The 16,184-nt window shown below is 45.4% G+C and overlaps 1 protein-coding gene across 1 annotated transcript in view; it reads right to left on the reverse strand.

Moving 5' to 3' along the window:
• Positions 1-16,184, reverse strand: part of POLRMT (RNA polymerase mitochondrial) — a 423,694-nt gene that overhangs the window by 68,561 nt on the left and 338,949 nt on the right. Inside the window, exons 16-17 of the mRNA XM_082261183.1 lie at positions 9,687-9,739; positions 3,708-3,806 (exon numbers count right to left, since the gene is read on the reverse strand). Coding sequence (XP_082117309.1) covers positions 3,708-3,806; positions 9,687-9,739 — 152 coding nt within the window. The remainder of the gene's footprint in view (positions 1-3,707; positions 3,807-9,686; positions 9,740-16,184) is intronic.

Genomic DNA, 16,184 nt, shown 5'->3' on the forward strand with positions numbered 1-16,184 from the left:
TCTGCTGAACAGCAGGAGGAGAATTGCAGCCTACAATTTCCGGAGCTTGGTCAGAGGAAGAAGCACTCTAAGGCCGAGTTCAGAATCAGACCCAGATAGTCTAGCTTTGTGGACGGAACCAGAGCAGACTTCTGGAAATTCAGAATCCAGCCGAACTCCCTCGTATGGTGAATTCCAGGTTTTCCACCAGAGCAGTAGAAGGCTCCGCTCGCAGCAGGAGGTCATCCAAGTAGTCCAGTACCGTGATCCCCTGTTGGCATAACAACGCTAGCACCGGGGCTAACACTTTTGTTAAGACCAGAGGAGCAGAGGCGAGACCAAAGGGTAACGCCACCAACTGATAATGTTCCTCTCCCACGGCAAAGCAGAGGAAGCGCTGGTAAATGGCACATATTGGAATGTGAAGGTAAGCATCCTTGATGTCAACAGAGGCAATAAAATCCCCCTGATGCAGGGATGCCACCACCGTGCAAATGGACTCCATCCTGAACTTCTGCACCAGCACAAAGCAGTTCAGCACCTTGAGGTCCAGAATGGGACGCACCTTGCCTTCCTTCCTGGGAACTATAAACGGTTTGATTAAAAACCCTGAAAATGTTCCCAAGTCAGAATTGGGAAAATCACCCCTTGAAATAACAGGTCTTGTACCACTCCAAACAGACCATGTAAGCGGTCTGTGACATGTTGGAAGGAAAAAACCTTGCCGGGGGACAACAGCGAAGCTCGATCTTGTAGCCGGACCGAATAACTGTGGACCCACTTGTCTTGTACCAGGGAACTCAACGGGCCCGGAAACCAGCGAAGATATCCCCCCACCCCCGATACGGGTAAGGGCGCACTTTCCTGCCGCGGGTCTGGAGAAGCTTGCTCTGCTTTCCAGACCAGGTTCATTTGGATCCACCAGAGGAGTCCCTGAAAGGCTTTGAGCCCTTGTCAGTCGACCGTGAAGGACGAAAAAAAACGTTATATGAGCCGAAAAAGAGAGCCCACGACTACAACGAGGGTCCTTGCCCTTGGTAGCCTGAGGAAGAATGGTACTCTTTCCACCTGTGAGACCTTTATTGATGTCATCCAGGGTAGCTCCAAACAGGCGATCTCCTTGAAAGTGAAAATCAGTCAAGGCCTTTTTCGAAGTCTGGTCCACAGACCAGCATTTGAGCAAAAAGAAATGCCAAACAGAGAGCAGAGCCAAAGAGGCATTGCAGATAAACTGCAGCCCCTGGACCAGCTGGTCTGCCAGCTCAGCAAAGGCAGGGGGGGAGCTGCTCTCCCTCCAGGTCACGGCATATAAGCTTAGCCCACTCAGTTAGAGTTTGTGACACCAGGGCAATGGTGAATACCAGCCTCAGTGCCAAACCCGCCTGAGTGTACATATTGCAGGCCACAGCTTCCGCCTTCCTGTCAGCCGGATCCTTAAAGGCCAGGGACTCTTCAACCATATCATGGTTGCCTTGTTCAACCTAGAAACCAGAGGGTCCACCACTGGTGGAACAATCAACTTCTGTTATGAATCCTCATAGGAGTATCGCCTAGAAAATTGCTTAGGGACCCCAAGGGGACGCTTTGGTCGTCCCCACTCTTTAGCAACAATTCTGTCAAAATAGGCGGGGGAAAGGGAACACCTTTGCTGCTCCGGGTGGCTTGTGAGTTCCAAAGGGAACCTGCCCCTTTGTCGCAGCTATGTCCTCTATTTCTAAGGTCTCACGCACAGATACAATCAGTGCATCCATCAGCGCCTTTTCGTGCATGGTTGCAGATGTGGAGGATTCATCCTCACTATCTGAGGATTCCAGGCGCGTGGTCACAGACCCAGCAGGGAGACCCACGTCCGTGGTGGCTGAATCAGATTCAGGATCTGATGAGACAGATGAGGCAGGGGAAGGTGAGGGGTGCTTTTTGCTAGCCTGTCGTCTGAAGACCTGGTTGTATGTGACCTCACGAGGCGTTTAACTCGCAGGCCAGCCCCCATCCAGTGGGGCTATGTCGCAGCCGACCTAGCGCGGAGCTGAGGTCTGCTCGCGCTCACTGGCCAGACTGGGGTGATCACTGGATCTAGATTATCAAGCCCATCACCCAGCCCGGCAGTTGATTGTAGATCTCATAGGAAAAAAACAGAAGAAAATTTTCTATCTAAAAGGAAAAAATTGCCAGGACCAGAGATCCCAGCTAGGAACTAGGTCCTTACTCCTGACTAGGCAGAAAAAAACTGTAGCAGAGAGAGGGAGTATACCCCCTGCGACTGCCCATAAGCGTAGCCAAACTTTTTTTCTGCCTAGTGTCCTACTTCTGTAGGGGACAGAATAACCAAATGGTTAAGAAGATCAGGAGCTGTGTCCGTCAATAAACGAAAGCGAAATTACATTTTTTTTTTTCTTTTAAGTGTAGATGTGAGATCTGAGATCTTTTTGACCCCAGATCTCACATTAAAGAGGACCTGTCCTGCTTATTTCTATTTTTAAGGGATGTTCAAATTCCTTGTGATAGGAATTAAAGTGATCAAAAACATTTTTTTAAAGGGACAGTGTAAAAATAAATAATAAAAGGTAAAATAAATCAGAAAAAACATTTAAAGCTCCCCGTCTCTCCAAGCTCGCGCGCAGAAGCGAATGCATACGTAATTCGCGCCCACATATGTAACACGGTCTTCAAAGCACACGTGAGGTATCGCCGCAATCGTTCGAGCGAGAGAAATAGTTCTAGTCCTACACCTCCTCTGTAACTCTAAACTTGTAACCTGTAGAAATTTTAAAAGCGTCGCCCGTGGAGATTGTGAAGTACCAATGTTTGTCGCCATTCCACAAGCGCACACAGTTTTGAAGCATGAAATGTTAGGTATTAATTTACTCAGCGCAACATTCTCCATCACATTATAGAGAAAAATTGGGCTAACTTTACCGTTTTCCTCTTTTTTTAATTGAAAAATTTTATTTTTTCCAAAAAAATTGCGTAAGAAAGATTGTTGCACAAATATGGTGTGACAAAGTATTGCAACGATTTCCATTTTATTCTCTAGGGTCTCTACTAAAAATATGTTTGGGGGTTCTAAGTCATTTTCTAGCAAAAAATCCTGATTTTAACTTGTAAACAAGTGTCAGAAATAGGCCTGGTCCTTAAAGCGGAGTTCCACCCAAAAGTGGAACTTTCGCTTTAGGGAGTCCTGACCCCCCGACATGCCACATTTGGCATGTCATTTTTTTGGGGGGGGGGAGCGGGTACCTAGTTTTGACAGGTACCCGCTCCCACTTCCGCTCGGAGCGCCCTGAGCGGAAGTTCTCCTCTCCCCCTCCCTCCCTCCCTGCAATCTTCTGGGACACGTCAGAGGTCCCAGAAGATTGCCGGCCAATCACGGCGCGCAGCGCGACTCGCGCATGCGCAGTGGGTACCCGGCTGTGAAGCCGCAAACTGTAACAGCCGGGTGCCCACAGCAGTGATGCCGGCGCCGAGGGAGAGGATCGAGGCTTCCGGCGGCCGCATCGCTGGACCGTTGGACAGGTGAGTAAATGGCTGGAACTCCGCTTTAAGTGGCTAAATAAATACTATCTGCAATTAACAGTATTATACAGAAATGGATTAGACAATTCTGTGGTAGGCCCTTACAATATGTGCGGATGAAAGTGATTTGGTTCCAGCAACACAGAAATACATACAGGAGAATTTGTTCGCTATAAAATGCCTAAATGACATGACATCTCATTAGCACAACTTACGCATAGCAATGCAAAGCAGTGAGCATCATGTGTGCAGAATCCAAAGAATGAATAAAGTTTGGGGGGAAAGCATTCTTCTGCTTCATGGTATTGGGCTTCCTACAATGAGAAGAGGCATTAGCACTTAATGACCACAATTATAAACAAGGGAATGCACCCATGCACTGTACAGCATAGCAAGTCAAACCTAGGCGGATGGAAAACTAAGGAAAAAGCTGGTATCAACAATTACAATTTTAATTAGGATAATTTAAATTAGGAAATTTAAAAGGATCAAGCAGCATACTAGGCATATGTGTATATCCTAGTCCCAATAATGGTCATGTATGGAAATTACGAGTAAAAATGGCGAATGTCTAAAGTGCAACTGAGCCTAAAAACTTACTAAAAGGAATATCTAGAAATGCTTATCGTGCTTAAGCAGTAATCTGAAAAAATGTACCTATCTTAATCTAACAGTACAGGAGACAAGCTAAGTATTTGTAGATCCGGGTTATAGGCTTGTACCTTCCAGTAATTAGACCAGTGGTTCTTAACCTGGGTTCGATCGAACCCCAGGGGTTCGGTGAGTCAGTCTCGTGGGTTCGGCGGAGGTCAAGCCACTCACCCGACTCATATAATTCGTGATGACACGCCCCGCTCAACCCCCCCAGAAAATATTACTGATTGTGAGGCCGAGCGCACCCCGGGAAATCAGAGCTGCGGTCGGGACAACTCACAGCCATTACACATAGACACTTGACGCTCCGTCCCCTGTACCTCCCCCAGCAGGTTTCCAGCCTATCTCCTGCAGGCTGCTTGAGTGGGTGGGATGGGGATTTACCTGACCACGGAGATGGAGCCTGCCTGGAAGAGGGAAGTGTGAGCAGCTGAGCAGAGGGAGCCGAGTGAATGTTCCTGGAGGTAGGCTCAGCTAGCTGTACATGGTGGATTAGTTTACAAGCACCTCTAGGCTAAGTCTGCTGAGTTATTGCAACTTAACATAGAGGTGCTGTTAGCTGACAAATGGAAGTGCATGTCCTCCCAACCCCCCCCCCCCAGTGTGTGCCCTCCTGATACCCCATGGTATGTCCTCCCAACCCCCCCCCCCCGTGTGTGCCCTCCTGATACCCCACGGTATTCCCTCCCAACCCCCCCCCCCCCGTGTGTGCCCTCCTGATACCCCACGGTATTCCCTCCCAACACCTCCCCCCCAGTGTGTGCCCTCCTGACACCCCATGGTATGACCTCCCACCCCACCCCCCTCACACTGATTTGCAGTAAATATTCATTATTATGTTTTTGTGTGAAAATCATGTTTTAATCATGGTTTTGTTCTTTAATGGTTTTGTTCATTTTGTGCACCTATGTATAAATATATACCTAAATATATACCTATGTTTTGAATTTGAAAAAAATCATATTTTATTTTTCCAATTAAGAAGGGTTCGGTGAATGCGCATATGAAACTGGTGGGGTTCAGTACCTCTAACAAGGTTAAGAACCACTGAATTAGACAGTGGCTAAGCTTTTAAGGACAGCACCCTGGGCACCTCTACTGTAACTCTGCCCCACCCTGGGAATCCTCAGTTTTTTGCCAGTGTCTAAAGGTGGTGGACCTCTTTTCCTTTACTGAGAAATGACTCGTAGCTTACCTATAGCAGTGCACTTTCCGGTATGTGAGGAAGCCTAGGCACTCCTGTTCCAACAGCCTTAAAACTGTACATCTGCAATGTGAGATCTAAGTCCCTGCTGTTTCTAACTGCTAGTCTTAGTTGATTTGGAGTGAGAATTATTGATGTACCTACCTGAAATCCATACAGTTCTCCTTGCTATAGGGGGCTGTGATACGAGGAAGAAAAACCCTGCCTACACAGAGATAGTGCAGAATAACGCATAGTAAGTCAGTACAGGGGAAAAATCTACTGCAAGGAAAACACAGGCAATGCTGGTAACTAGGTCTTTGCACAGCAAAGAAACAAGTTCATTTTAAATCTGGCCCATGCAGCAACCTTTGTTTCATTAAGCCTTCACTTTCTCACCACTTTGTTTTCTGCCAGGAGAAGCAGCCTATTGTAAGCTCTTTAACAAGTTTAGTCTGTGTAGACTTAAGCCTTTCTTCTATGCGTTGTCCCTGCTGCATGAGCAGCCAAATGCTAAGCAACCGCGCTATCACATGAATTAGAGGGGACAAAATCACATCCTCCCCTTATACCTGAAAGTATCGGGTCTTCCAGAAGTATTCACTTCTAGAAGCTAACAGAATGGCAGGAGAGAAAATTTAAGTGAAAATGGCCGTGGTGGTTGGCTATAAAAACTGGATTTTTGACTTGCAGTAAAATCCTTTTCTCTGAAGTTCATTGACAGACACAGCTCCGTATTCTTCTTAACCATTGGGTTATGCTGCCCCCTACAGTAGTAGGACACTAGGCAGGAACAAACTTTACCACACCTATGGGGCAGTTCCCATTCACTCTGCTATAGTTTTGTTGCAAGCAGTGTCAGACGAAAAAAACCCCAACCCACTCAGAAATAGAGGGGCGGGTGCTGCGTCTGTCAATGAACTTCAGAGAAAAGGATTTTATGGTAAGTCAAAAATCCAGTTTTCTCTATCATTCATTGACAGGTGCAGCTCCTTATTCTTCTTAACCATTGGAACGTCCCAAAGCAGTAGTTGCATGAGGGGTGGGAGAACGCAGAAAAGAACGTAATTCCCAGAGGCTAAACGTAGCCAACCAGGTAACCTGGAGCTCACCTAAGAAACAACATACCCCTTCAAAAGAGAGGGGGAAAAAAAATATTTTAAACAACAGCCTGCAAAACCTTGCGGATAAAAGCATCTGAGGATGCCAAAACATCTACTTTGTAGAATTTTGTGAACGTGTGCACAGACGACCAAGTTGCCGCCTTGCAAACTTGTATTACTGACGCCTGAGGGCAAAAAGCCCAAGAGGCACTCAGCGCCCTAGTAGAATGCGCCTTCACAGGAAAAGGTGGAACCAGACCCTTAAGTGAATACGCCTGTACCACCATCTGCCTGACTCATCTGGATATGGTCGCAGCAGACGCAGCCAATCCCTTCCGAGGTTCTTCCATGAGGAAAGAGTCTGACTTCCTGAAAGACTCCGTAACCGCCAGGTAAACCGTAATTGCCTGAACCACATCCAAAGAATGCAAGGCAACTTCCTTGGGATGCTTTGGCTTAGGACAGAGTGAAGGCAGCACAAGGTCTTCATTCAAATGGAAATCAGAAACCAACTTAGGAAGAAACGACTGATTAGGTCGAAGTACTACTTTATCTCTGTGTGGACCACCATATAAGGTAAACGGCAGGATAGCACTGCCAATTCCGACACTCTGCGAGCAGAGGAAATAGCCACTAAAAAGGCTACCTTCTGTGACAGTGTAAGCAGAGGAATCTGCCAAAAGTTTTCAAAGGGAGGTTTTTGAAGAACAGACAGTACCAAGTTAAGGTCCCACAGAGGTAACTGGGACCGTATTGGAGGAGCCATATGGCGAACTCCTTGAATAAAAGTGCAAATCAAGGAATGCGTAGCTAAAGGGCATTGGAAAAACACTTCCCAAGCTGACACCTGGCCTTTAATAGCCCTCTTTGGAGAAAGGTCAAAATCCTGGCCAGTGAAAAGGAGCGTGGATGCACCTTAAGCGATTCACACCATGAGATGTACGATTTCCACGTGCGATGATAAATCTTCCTGGAGGTAGATTTTCTAGCCTTCAACAGTGTAGGAATTACTGAGTCAGAAAGACCCCTATCCTTCAATGCCTGGCTTTCAACAGCCACACCGTTAAAGCCAGCGACTGTTAAGCAAGATGGAAGATTGGCCCTTGAGACAGCAGATCTTCTCTGAGAGGAAGTCTCCAAGGAGCATCGGCAACCAACCTTACCAGATCTGCGTACCAAGACCGGCGAGGCCAGTCTGGGGCCACCAGAATGACCCGAATCCCTTCCACCTCTATTCTGCGCAGAAGCCTTGGCAGAAGTTTAAGTGGAGGAAACGCATAGATCAGCCGATACTGACCTCAAGGAGCCACCAGTGCGTCTGCGGCATCGGCCAGAGGATCTCAAGACCTGGCTACAAACCTCTGTACGTTCTCGTTGAGCCGAAAAACGAACAGGTCTACATCGGGTGTCCCCCACCGGACACACAGCAGGTGAAAACACCTCCGGTTGCAGGGACCATTACCTCTGATCCAACACCCAACGACTCAAGTAATTAACCTGACAGTTCTCCACTCTGGGGATATGCACGGCGGAGAGGGCTGGAACAAAATGTTCTGCCCATTTTAGGATCTCGGCCACCACCCCAGCCCCCAGGAAACTTGGTGCCCCATTGATGATTGACGTAAACCACGGCCGTGGCATTTCCTGATTGAATCCGAACTGGACAACTCTGCAGACGATTTGTCCAGTGACTCAAGCAAAGCATTATCGCTCTGAGTTCCAGAATATTGATCGGAAGTCTGGACTCTTTCAGAGTCCAGGTCCCCTAGACACACAGCTTCCCAAGTACTCTACCCCCAGATGGAAAGGCTGGCATCCGTGGTTACCATGGTCCAATACAATGGAAGGAAGGACTTGCCCTGACGCAAGGCCAAGGAACGGAGCCACCACAGAAGAGCACTTCTTGTGTTTTGACTCAACCGAATCAGATTGTCCATAGATTTCGGATCCTCGTTCCACTTGACAAGAATACCCCTTTGCAGAGGTCTCGTGTGGAACTGAGCAAACGTAACCGCCTCGAAGGTAGACACCATCAGGCCTAGAGCTCACATGCATGTCCGCAATGAGGACAGAGTGCTGGATAACAGTAATAGAATCGCCCTCTGCAACTTTTGCAGCTTTTCTGGGGGAAAAGCCTGGTCAGCTTGGTCAGGTACCCGGACATCTGCGCGTAGGCAGCAAAGCCGCGGACTAAACTTTTGGCCCGATCCAGCCACGTGGGTCGCAGACCCCCGGATGCAGAGACATCCGTTCCCCCCAGCCTATAACCACTGCAGGGGGCCCAAAGGACATTCCTGCCCCAGTCACTAACCCCCAGGGGGCCAGTAACTTGCTCAAAATTCACCCCGTGTGCGATCCGGACAGCCCGGTCAGCAACAACCACATTCACCCCCCGCCCTTTACTGGAGCAAGTGGCAAAGGCAGCTCCAACCTCACCCCGGGAGGGGAGGGGGGGCGTGGGGATAGGTTGGGCCCAAAAGACTACCGTGACTGTTAGAGGGGCTGGGGGGAATGGAAAGGAACCTGAGGGGTCCGACCATCCCAGGGAGGGGCCTACATCCACCCCGCAGGACCACAAAGGGGGAGGGGGGGTCACAACTTACCACACCATGGACCGGATGGGATCCACTCTGGGCAGACCCCCTCCCCATCTTGGAATAGTGGGTGCCAACAGCCAAAGGGTACGGCTGAACCAAGTCGTGTGTGTCCCGGCAAGGTGTTTCACTCACGGGGCAGCCCCTGTCCAATGGGGCACTGTCGTGGCGAGGCCTAGCGCGGGGCTATAACCTGCACACGCTGGCCAGTCTATGACACCTTAAGGATCTAGAATATCCAGTCCGTCGCCCAGGCCGGTTGTTGATTGTAGTTCTCTTAGGAACATAACTAGTTAAAAATAAAACATTTTAACAAAATGTTCCCTTTCAAATAAACATGGTAAGACCGAAGTCCCAGCAGGGAACTAGGTCCTACTGCTAAACTAGGCAGAAACAAGCTGAATCCTATAGCAGAGTGAGTGGGTGTATGCCCTCAGGGACTGCCCCATAGGCGTGGTAAAGTTTTTTCCTGCCTAGTTTCCTACTCCTGTAGGGGGCAGCATAACCCAATGGGTACGAAGAATAGGAAGCTGCGTCTGTTAATGAACAATAGAGAAAATAATTTTATGCTCTTCCCTGCACTGGATTAGCTGCTTAGTTCATTACCAATGTGAAAATCATACTGGATGGAAAAATACATTTCAGTAAAACGTCACTTACTCATTAACATCACTTTTGTTTGTCACATGCAGCATCTGCAAATTACTTTGAAACTGGAAAAGAAAATAAGAACATAAATTATTTGAATAGGAGCTTGACAAACAGCATTACACAACAATGCTACCAGGTTTAGAATATTTGACATTTGTTGCCAGCAAATCTATTAATAAGTATTTCAGAACTTTTGTAAATTGGATATATGCTAGCAAGGGAATTCAGTAAAAGTCTGCAAACCAGAGAAAGAAAAAAAGACGTTGAGATTCAGGAATGATTTACAAACTCAACTGATTTCTGACTTCTAAGGCCTCATGTACACTGCAGATGCTAAACTGACATTTAGGAGCAGTTGAGTTTTTTTTTTTTTTTTTTTTGCTGAAGCCCCTGAACTCTTCTCTGTTATTCTATGTGTCCATGTACACATAGTAGTTTAGGGGAGTTTACTGGCATTTAAAACACTAAACGTATCTATAAACATCTGAACGCATATTGAGGACTTCACTGTTTACTCAATGGCCAGAATAAATTAAAATTCAGACCAATGAAATAAACACCCAAACACCAAATGCTGCTAAACCAAAACTGTATGTGTTTGTTAGATATGAAAAGGATAAAAAGAAAAAGGATAAACACAGTTTCTGACACCGCAGCTGCGCGGTCACGTAATCCCCTGTGCTGGCCTGCCTAGTTGAACAGAGAGAAGCAGGAGGGGCCACAAATCCCCTGTGACGTCAGCCAGCCAGCGAGCAGAGGGGAGTCTCCGCCACTCCTGCTTCTCTCTATAGATCGAGGCCGGCCAGCACAAGGGATCACGTGACCACACAGCTGCGGCTTTAGAAACTGTATTTATCCTTTTCATATCTAACAAACACATACCGTTTTGGTAATGGCTGGATATCTGCATTACATACATTGAAATGTGCTGCATTATGCAGCAGAATAGAGGGTGGAGGGGTGGGGAGGAAACACTCTCATGCAGAATGGGAGGGAGGGGGGGAAGAGACTGTCAGAGGAGAGACAAGGGCTGCGGAAGATGGGGACACATAAGCCGACCACAGTAGCCAGGGCTCAGCAGCCATGATTATCATGGTTAGCAGAGGCAGGGGGACTCAGGAACTGCCAGGATCAACCAAATTTATTACCAGTTAGGAAGAGAAGAATTGCAAGCACTGTGCTGTTATTCACGCCTTAAAGGCACAGGATCTTAGTTGTTTATTTAGGGTTAACAAATACTTAAAAAAAAAAAAAAAAATACAGCTTAGGTGAATTTTTAATGCTGATTTTCTCCTGTCAGGGGAAACATCATTTAAAATAAACCAGTGTACATGAAGCCTTATACTGAAACAGGGTTCTGTGAGGAGTTGTGTTCCCCAAGCACGTCACCAGCTGACAGCTTAACCCTTTTGCTGCAAGAGCCGTTTTCACATTTTGTTTTTTTTTTGCACACGTTTAAAAAAAACTTTTTAGCCCTAAAGATTACATAAAAACCCCAAAACATTATATATTTTCTGAAAGCACACACCCTAGAGAATAAAATAGTGGTAATTCCCATTTTTAATATCATGCGATATTACTGCAAAAAAAAAAAAATCACTAAAGTTAATTTTAGGACACACAAATGCAATAAATTACCCACCTTTATTTTGGTAAATTATAAAAGACAAGGTTCCACTGATCAAATAGATACTTAAAGCGGTGTTCCAGCCTCCCCTCTCCCCCTCCAAAAATTAAAAGTCAGCAGCAACACATACTGTAGCTGCTGACTTTTAATATTAGGACACTTACCTGTCCTGGAGTCCAGCGATGTGGGCACCGCAGCCGATGATTCCATCGGCTGTCGGGTGCTGCCGCCACCATTGCTGGTGAAGGAACCCGGCAGTGAAGCCTTGCGGCATCACTTTTTGGTGGAACTCCGCTTTAACATGTCAAACCTTCAATTTGCGTGTGCCAGTGAAATGACGACTAAACTTCCATCCCCTACATTTTCCATAGGCGACACTTTAAAAGCCCCCTATACAGGGAGTGCAGAATTATTAGGCAAATGAGTATTTTGACCACATCATCCTCTTTATGCATGTTGTCTTACTCCAAGCTGTATAGGCTCGAAAGCCTACTACCAATTAAGCATATTAGGTGATGTGCATCTCTGTAATGAGAAGGGGTGTGGTCTAATGACATCAACACCCTATATCAGGTGTGCATAATTATTAGGCAACTTCCTTTCCTTGGGCAAAATGGGTCAAAAGAAGGACTTGACAGGCTCAGAAAAGTCAAAAATAGTGAGATATCTTGCAGAGGGATGCAGCACTCTTAAAATTGCAAAGCTTCTGAAGCATGATCATCGAACAATCAAGCATTTCATTCAAAATAGTCAACAGGGTCGCAAGAAGCGTGTGGAAAAACCAAGGCGCAAAATAACAGCCCATGAACTGAGAAAAGTCAAGCGTGCAGCTGCCAAGATGCCACTTGCCACCAGTTTGGCCATATTTCAGAGCTGCAACATCACTGGAGTGCCCAAAAGCACAAGGTGTGCAATACCTTGGCCAAGGTAAGAAAGGCTGAAAGATGACCACCAATAAACAAGACACACAAGCTGAAACGTCAAGACTGGGCCAAGAAATATCTCAAGACTGATTTTTCAAAGGTTTTATGGACTGATGAAATGAGAGTGAGTCTTGATGGGCCAGATGGATGGGCCCGTGGCTGGATTGGTAAAGGGCAGAGAGCTCCAGTCCGACTCAGACGCCAGCAAGGTGGAGGTGGAGTACTGTTTTGGGCTGGTATCATCAAAGATGAGCTTGTGGGGCCTTTTCGGGTTGAGGATGGAGTCAAGCTCAACTCCCAGTCCTACTGCCAGTTTCTGGAAGACACCTTCTTCAAGCAGTGGTACAGGAAGAAGTCTGCATCCTTCAAGAAAAACATGATTTTCATGCAGGACAATGCTCCATCACACGCGTCCAAGTACTCCACAGCGTGGCTGGCAAGAAAGGGTATAAAAGAAGAAAAGCTAATGACATGGCCTCCTTGTTCACCTGATCTGAACCCCATTGAGAACCTGTGGTCCATCATCAAATGTGAGATTTACAAGGAGGGAAAACAGTACACCTCTCTGAACAGTGTCTGGGAGGCTGTGGTTGCTGCTGCACGCAATGTTGATGGTGAACAGATCAAAACACTGACAGAATCCATGGATGGCAGGCTTTTGAGTGTCCTTGCAAAGAAAGGTGGCTATATAGGTCACTGATTTGTTTTTGTTTTGTTTTTGAATGTCAGAAATGTATATTTGTGAATGTTGAGATGTTATATTGGTTTCACTGGTAAAAATAAATAATTGAAATGGGTATACTGTATATTTGATTTTTGTTAAGTTGCCTAATAATTATGCACAGTAATAGTCACCTGCACACACAGATATCCCCCTAAAATAGCTAAAACTAAAAACAAACTAAAAACTACTTCCAAAAATAGTCAGCTTGGATATTAATGAGTTTTTTGGGTTCATTGAGAACATGGTTGTTGTTCAATAATAAAATTAATCCTCAAAAATACTAATTTGCCTAATAATTCTGCACTCCCTGTAGGTCATCAGTTTAGCATTACGGAGGAGGTATGGTCGCACTGCATTACATACTTTCCTGGCCATTACCAGGGTTTTGTGGAAGCAATAAGACGGCAGTGCCTGAATGCTTCCACCTGACATGCAGGAGTCTGATTTATACACAATCCCAGTGGCTACAGCCACCAGGAATGTGTGTAAAACCTTACTCTGTCAGGTCCGTATGACGTACAGACCTGGCAGTAAAAGTGTTAAAAGGATAAGTTCACCTTTGGGGAAAAAATAATAATAAATCCACATATTTTTACAGAAAGAAGAATACTCCGGCATTAAAGGTAACTGGCAAAAATCTTTCCTCATGCGGTTAGCTTCCAGATCTGTACCCTCTACCCTATCCCAATCACCTCTTACAATCTTAACCTCCATTATATATTCAAGGTATTGTAATCACAAGAGACCCTCACAGCCCTTCTCACAGAATATTGTCTCACTACTGCAAAATATTAAATGTAAACTACAAATATAGTCAAAGTAACAGGCAGAATTAACCTGACTCAGAGGAATTTTGACTTACCTGTAAATTTCATATCTTAGAGTAGAGTACAAGACACAAGCATCTTATGGTATGTTATGTTGCTTTATTGCTTTTCAGACCCAAGACATTTATTCCAACTCATTGGGGTTGTTGAATTGGTGGGTTCTTATCAAGGCCAGGGTGCTTTAGTGTGTACCCAGTGTCTACACAGTTCAGTATCCCCCAGGAGGATTACCTTAGAGCCGTTGGTATCTGGGTATATTCCTTCTTTTGATATGGATTCTGGGTGCCTCATCTTATGATTGATCAGTGCTGCTTGTCTCAGCCATCAAAGGCTTTCCTTTGCTCTCTTTTTGTGGTGAGCATTGTTTTGTAATTTAATTAAGTATAATATATGTATTTTTATGGATGAAATTATATATTTAATTCTTTACTTTTTGGATATATTTCTTCATGACGTTGGCCAGAGTCAAGGGTCTCTGAGGAAGCATTTTAAGAACATGATTGTTCTGTGAAATGCGTCAGCCCCAGACTTCTTTGACTGACTATTTCCCCCTTTTATTCCGATCCTTTTTCTTTTCTAAGTTACCCTTGTAACAGGCAGAATTAACCTGACTCAGAGGAATTTTGACTTACCTGTAAATTTTATATCTTAGAGAACAGTACAAGACACAAGCATCCTATTCATACAACATAGGTTTATAGGCTCCTACTTTTAGGTGATTGAACAATGGCAAGTGTTTGAGGACCTGTCCTCCTGGGGCACCTTCCCTATAACCCTACCTCACTCAGTTTTATAGCAAACAATGCTGAGTAGCAAGGAGAGTTTAAGGAGGGTGGCCTGTGCCCTGTACTGTACTCTACAATATGGAATTTACAGTAAGTCAGAATTCCTCTGATCTTAATTGTTCAGTACAGGACACAGGCATTCTATTCATACACCATGGAATATGCCCAAGTAATAAATATAAGGGTATGCAAACAGAGCTGTGCTAACAGGCTCAAAAAGTATAAAAGACCCAGGTTCAGGGTGCCTTTTTTTTTTTTTTTTTTTTTTTGGAGCATAGCTCCTAGCAATCAAATCCCTTATCCACTGGGCAATGGTAGATTTTGAAGCAGGGTGCCCTTTAAAAAAAAAAAGGACAAACAGCAAATCTGATGGAAACCGTAGGCTCCATCTACACTACGGTGCAAAAGTTTTAGGAAGGTGTGAACAAATGCTGTATGTAAGCTAGGAATACATTTAGAAACAGATTAACTTTCCATTTTTGTTAATTGATAAAAATAAACACATGAGAAATCCAAATCAAATCAATATTTGGTGTGACCACTCTTTGCCTTCAAAAACAGCATCAATTCTTCAGGTTCTTCAGGGTATACTTATGCAAAGTTTTTAAAGAAACTCGGCCGGTAGGTTGTTCCAAACATCTTGAACTAACCAGAGACCTTCTGTGGATGTAGGCTGCCTCAGATCCTTCTGTCTCTTCATCCCAGACAAACGTGATGATGTTGAAATTAGGGCTCAACAACATCCTTGTTCTTTTACGCTGAAGATAGTTCCTAATGACATTGGCTGTATGTCTGGAGTGGTTGTCCTGCTGCAGAATATGTTTGGGGCCAATCACACACCTCCCTGATGGTATGGCAGGAAGGTTAGGTATCTGCCTGTATTTCTCAGCATTGAAAACACCATTGATCCCAGCCAAATCTCAAACTTCACTTGCAGAATGCAGCCCCAAACGTTCAAGGAACCTGAACCATGCTACCTTAACCTCCCTGGCAGTCTGATTATGTCAGGATTTTTGTGCTAAAAGTGGTACATTGTTTTGCATTAAAATCGGTTTTATGTTTTAAAACTCACATTCCCCTGCGATCCCCGCCGCCCTCCTGCTGTCCTCCCGCTGTGTGCTCAGCCGATGCATTTGCGTTTGATAACATTGCGACGCAGGGGGGGTGGAACCTGCAGCAAATTCAAAAATGTAAATACACTAAATGACATGATACCAAGTTGTGATCCTACTAACGGATTACACTGTATCAAGCCATTTCACAACAGGATTTCACCTGGTGGCTTTTCCAGTGCCCTGCCTGTGCTTTTCCAGTTCTTTGTGCCTGGAAAATAGAGAACGACCATGGCATCCAAAAAGCGTTCTTTTTTTACAAAAGCGGTTTTAGACAAACTGGAAAACATCAACAGCAAAACGGAGTTACTTGAAGAACTGAGCGATAGCGATTCGTGGGAAAATTCATCATCAGGTACGGAAAGGGACGATTCTGATGTCTCTTTCTGGCACATAGCCCCGTTGGAAATTCTGAAGAATTATTTGATATACTTCCCAAATTCCACAAGCTATGTGGCAGAAAGAGAAATCAGAATCCGTACCTGATGACGGATTTTCCCATGAATCGC

Source organism: Pelophylax lessonae (genome assembly GCF_965119305.1).
Source record: "Pelophylax lessonae genome assembly, chromosome: 1".
In the NCBI taxonomy this organism is placed as follows: Eukaryota; Metazoa; Chordata; class Amphibia; order Anura; family Ranidae; genus Pelophylax; species Pelophylax lessonae.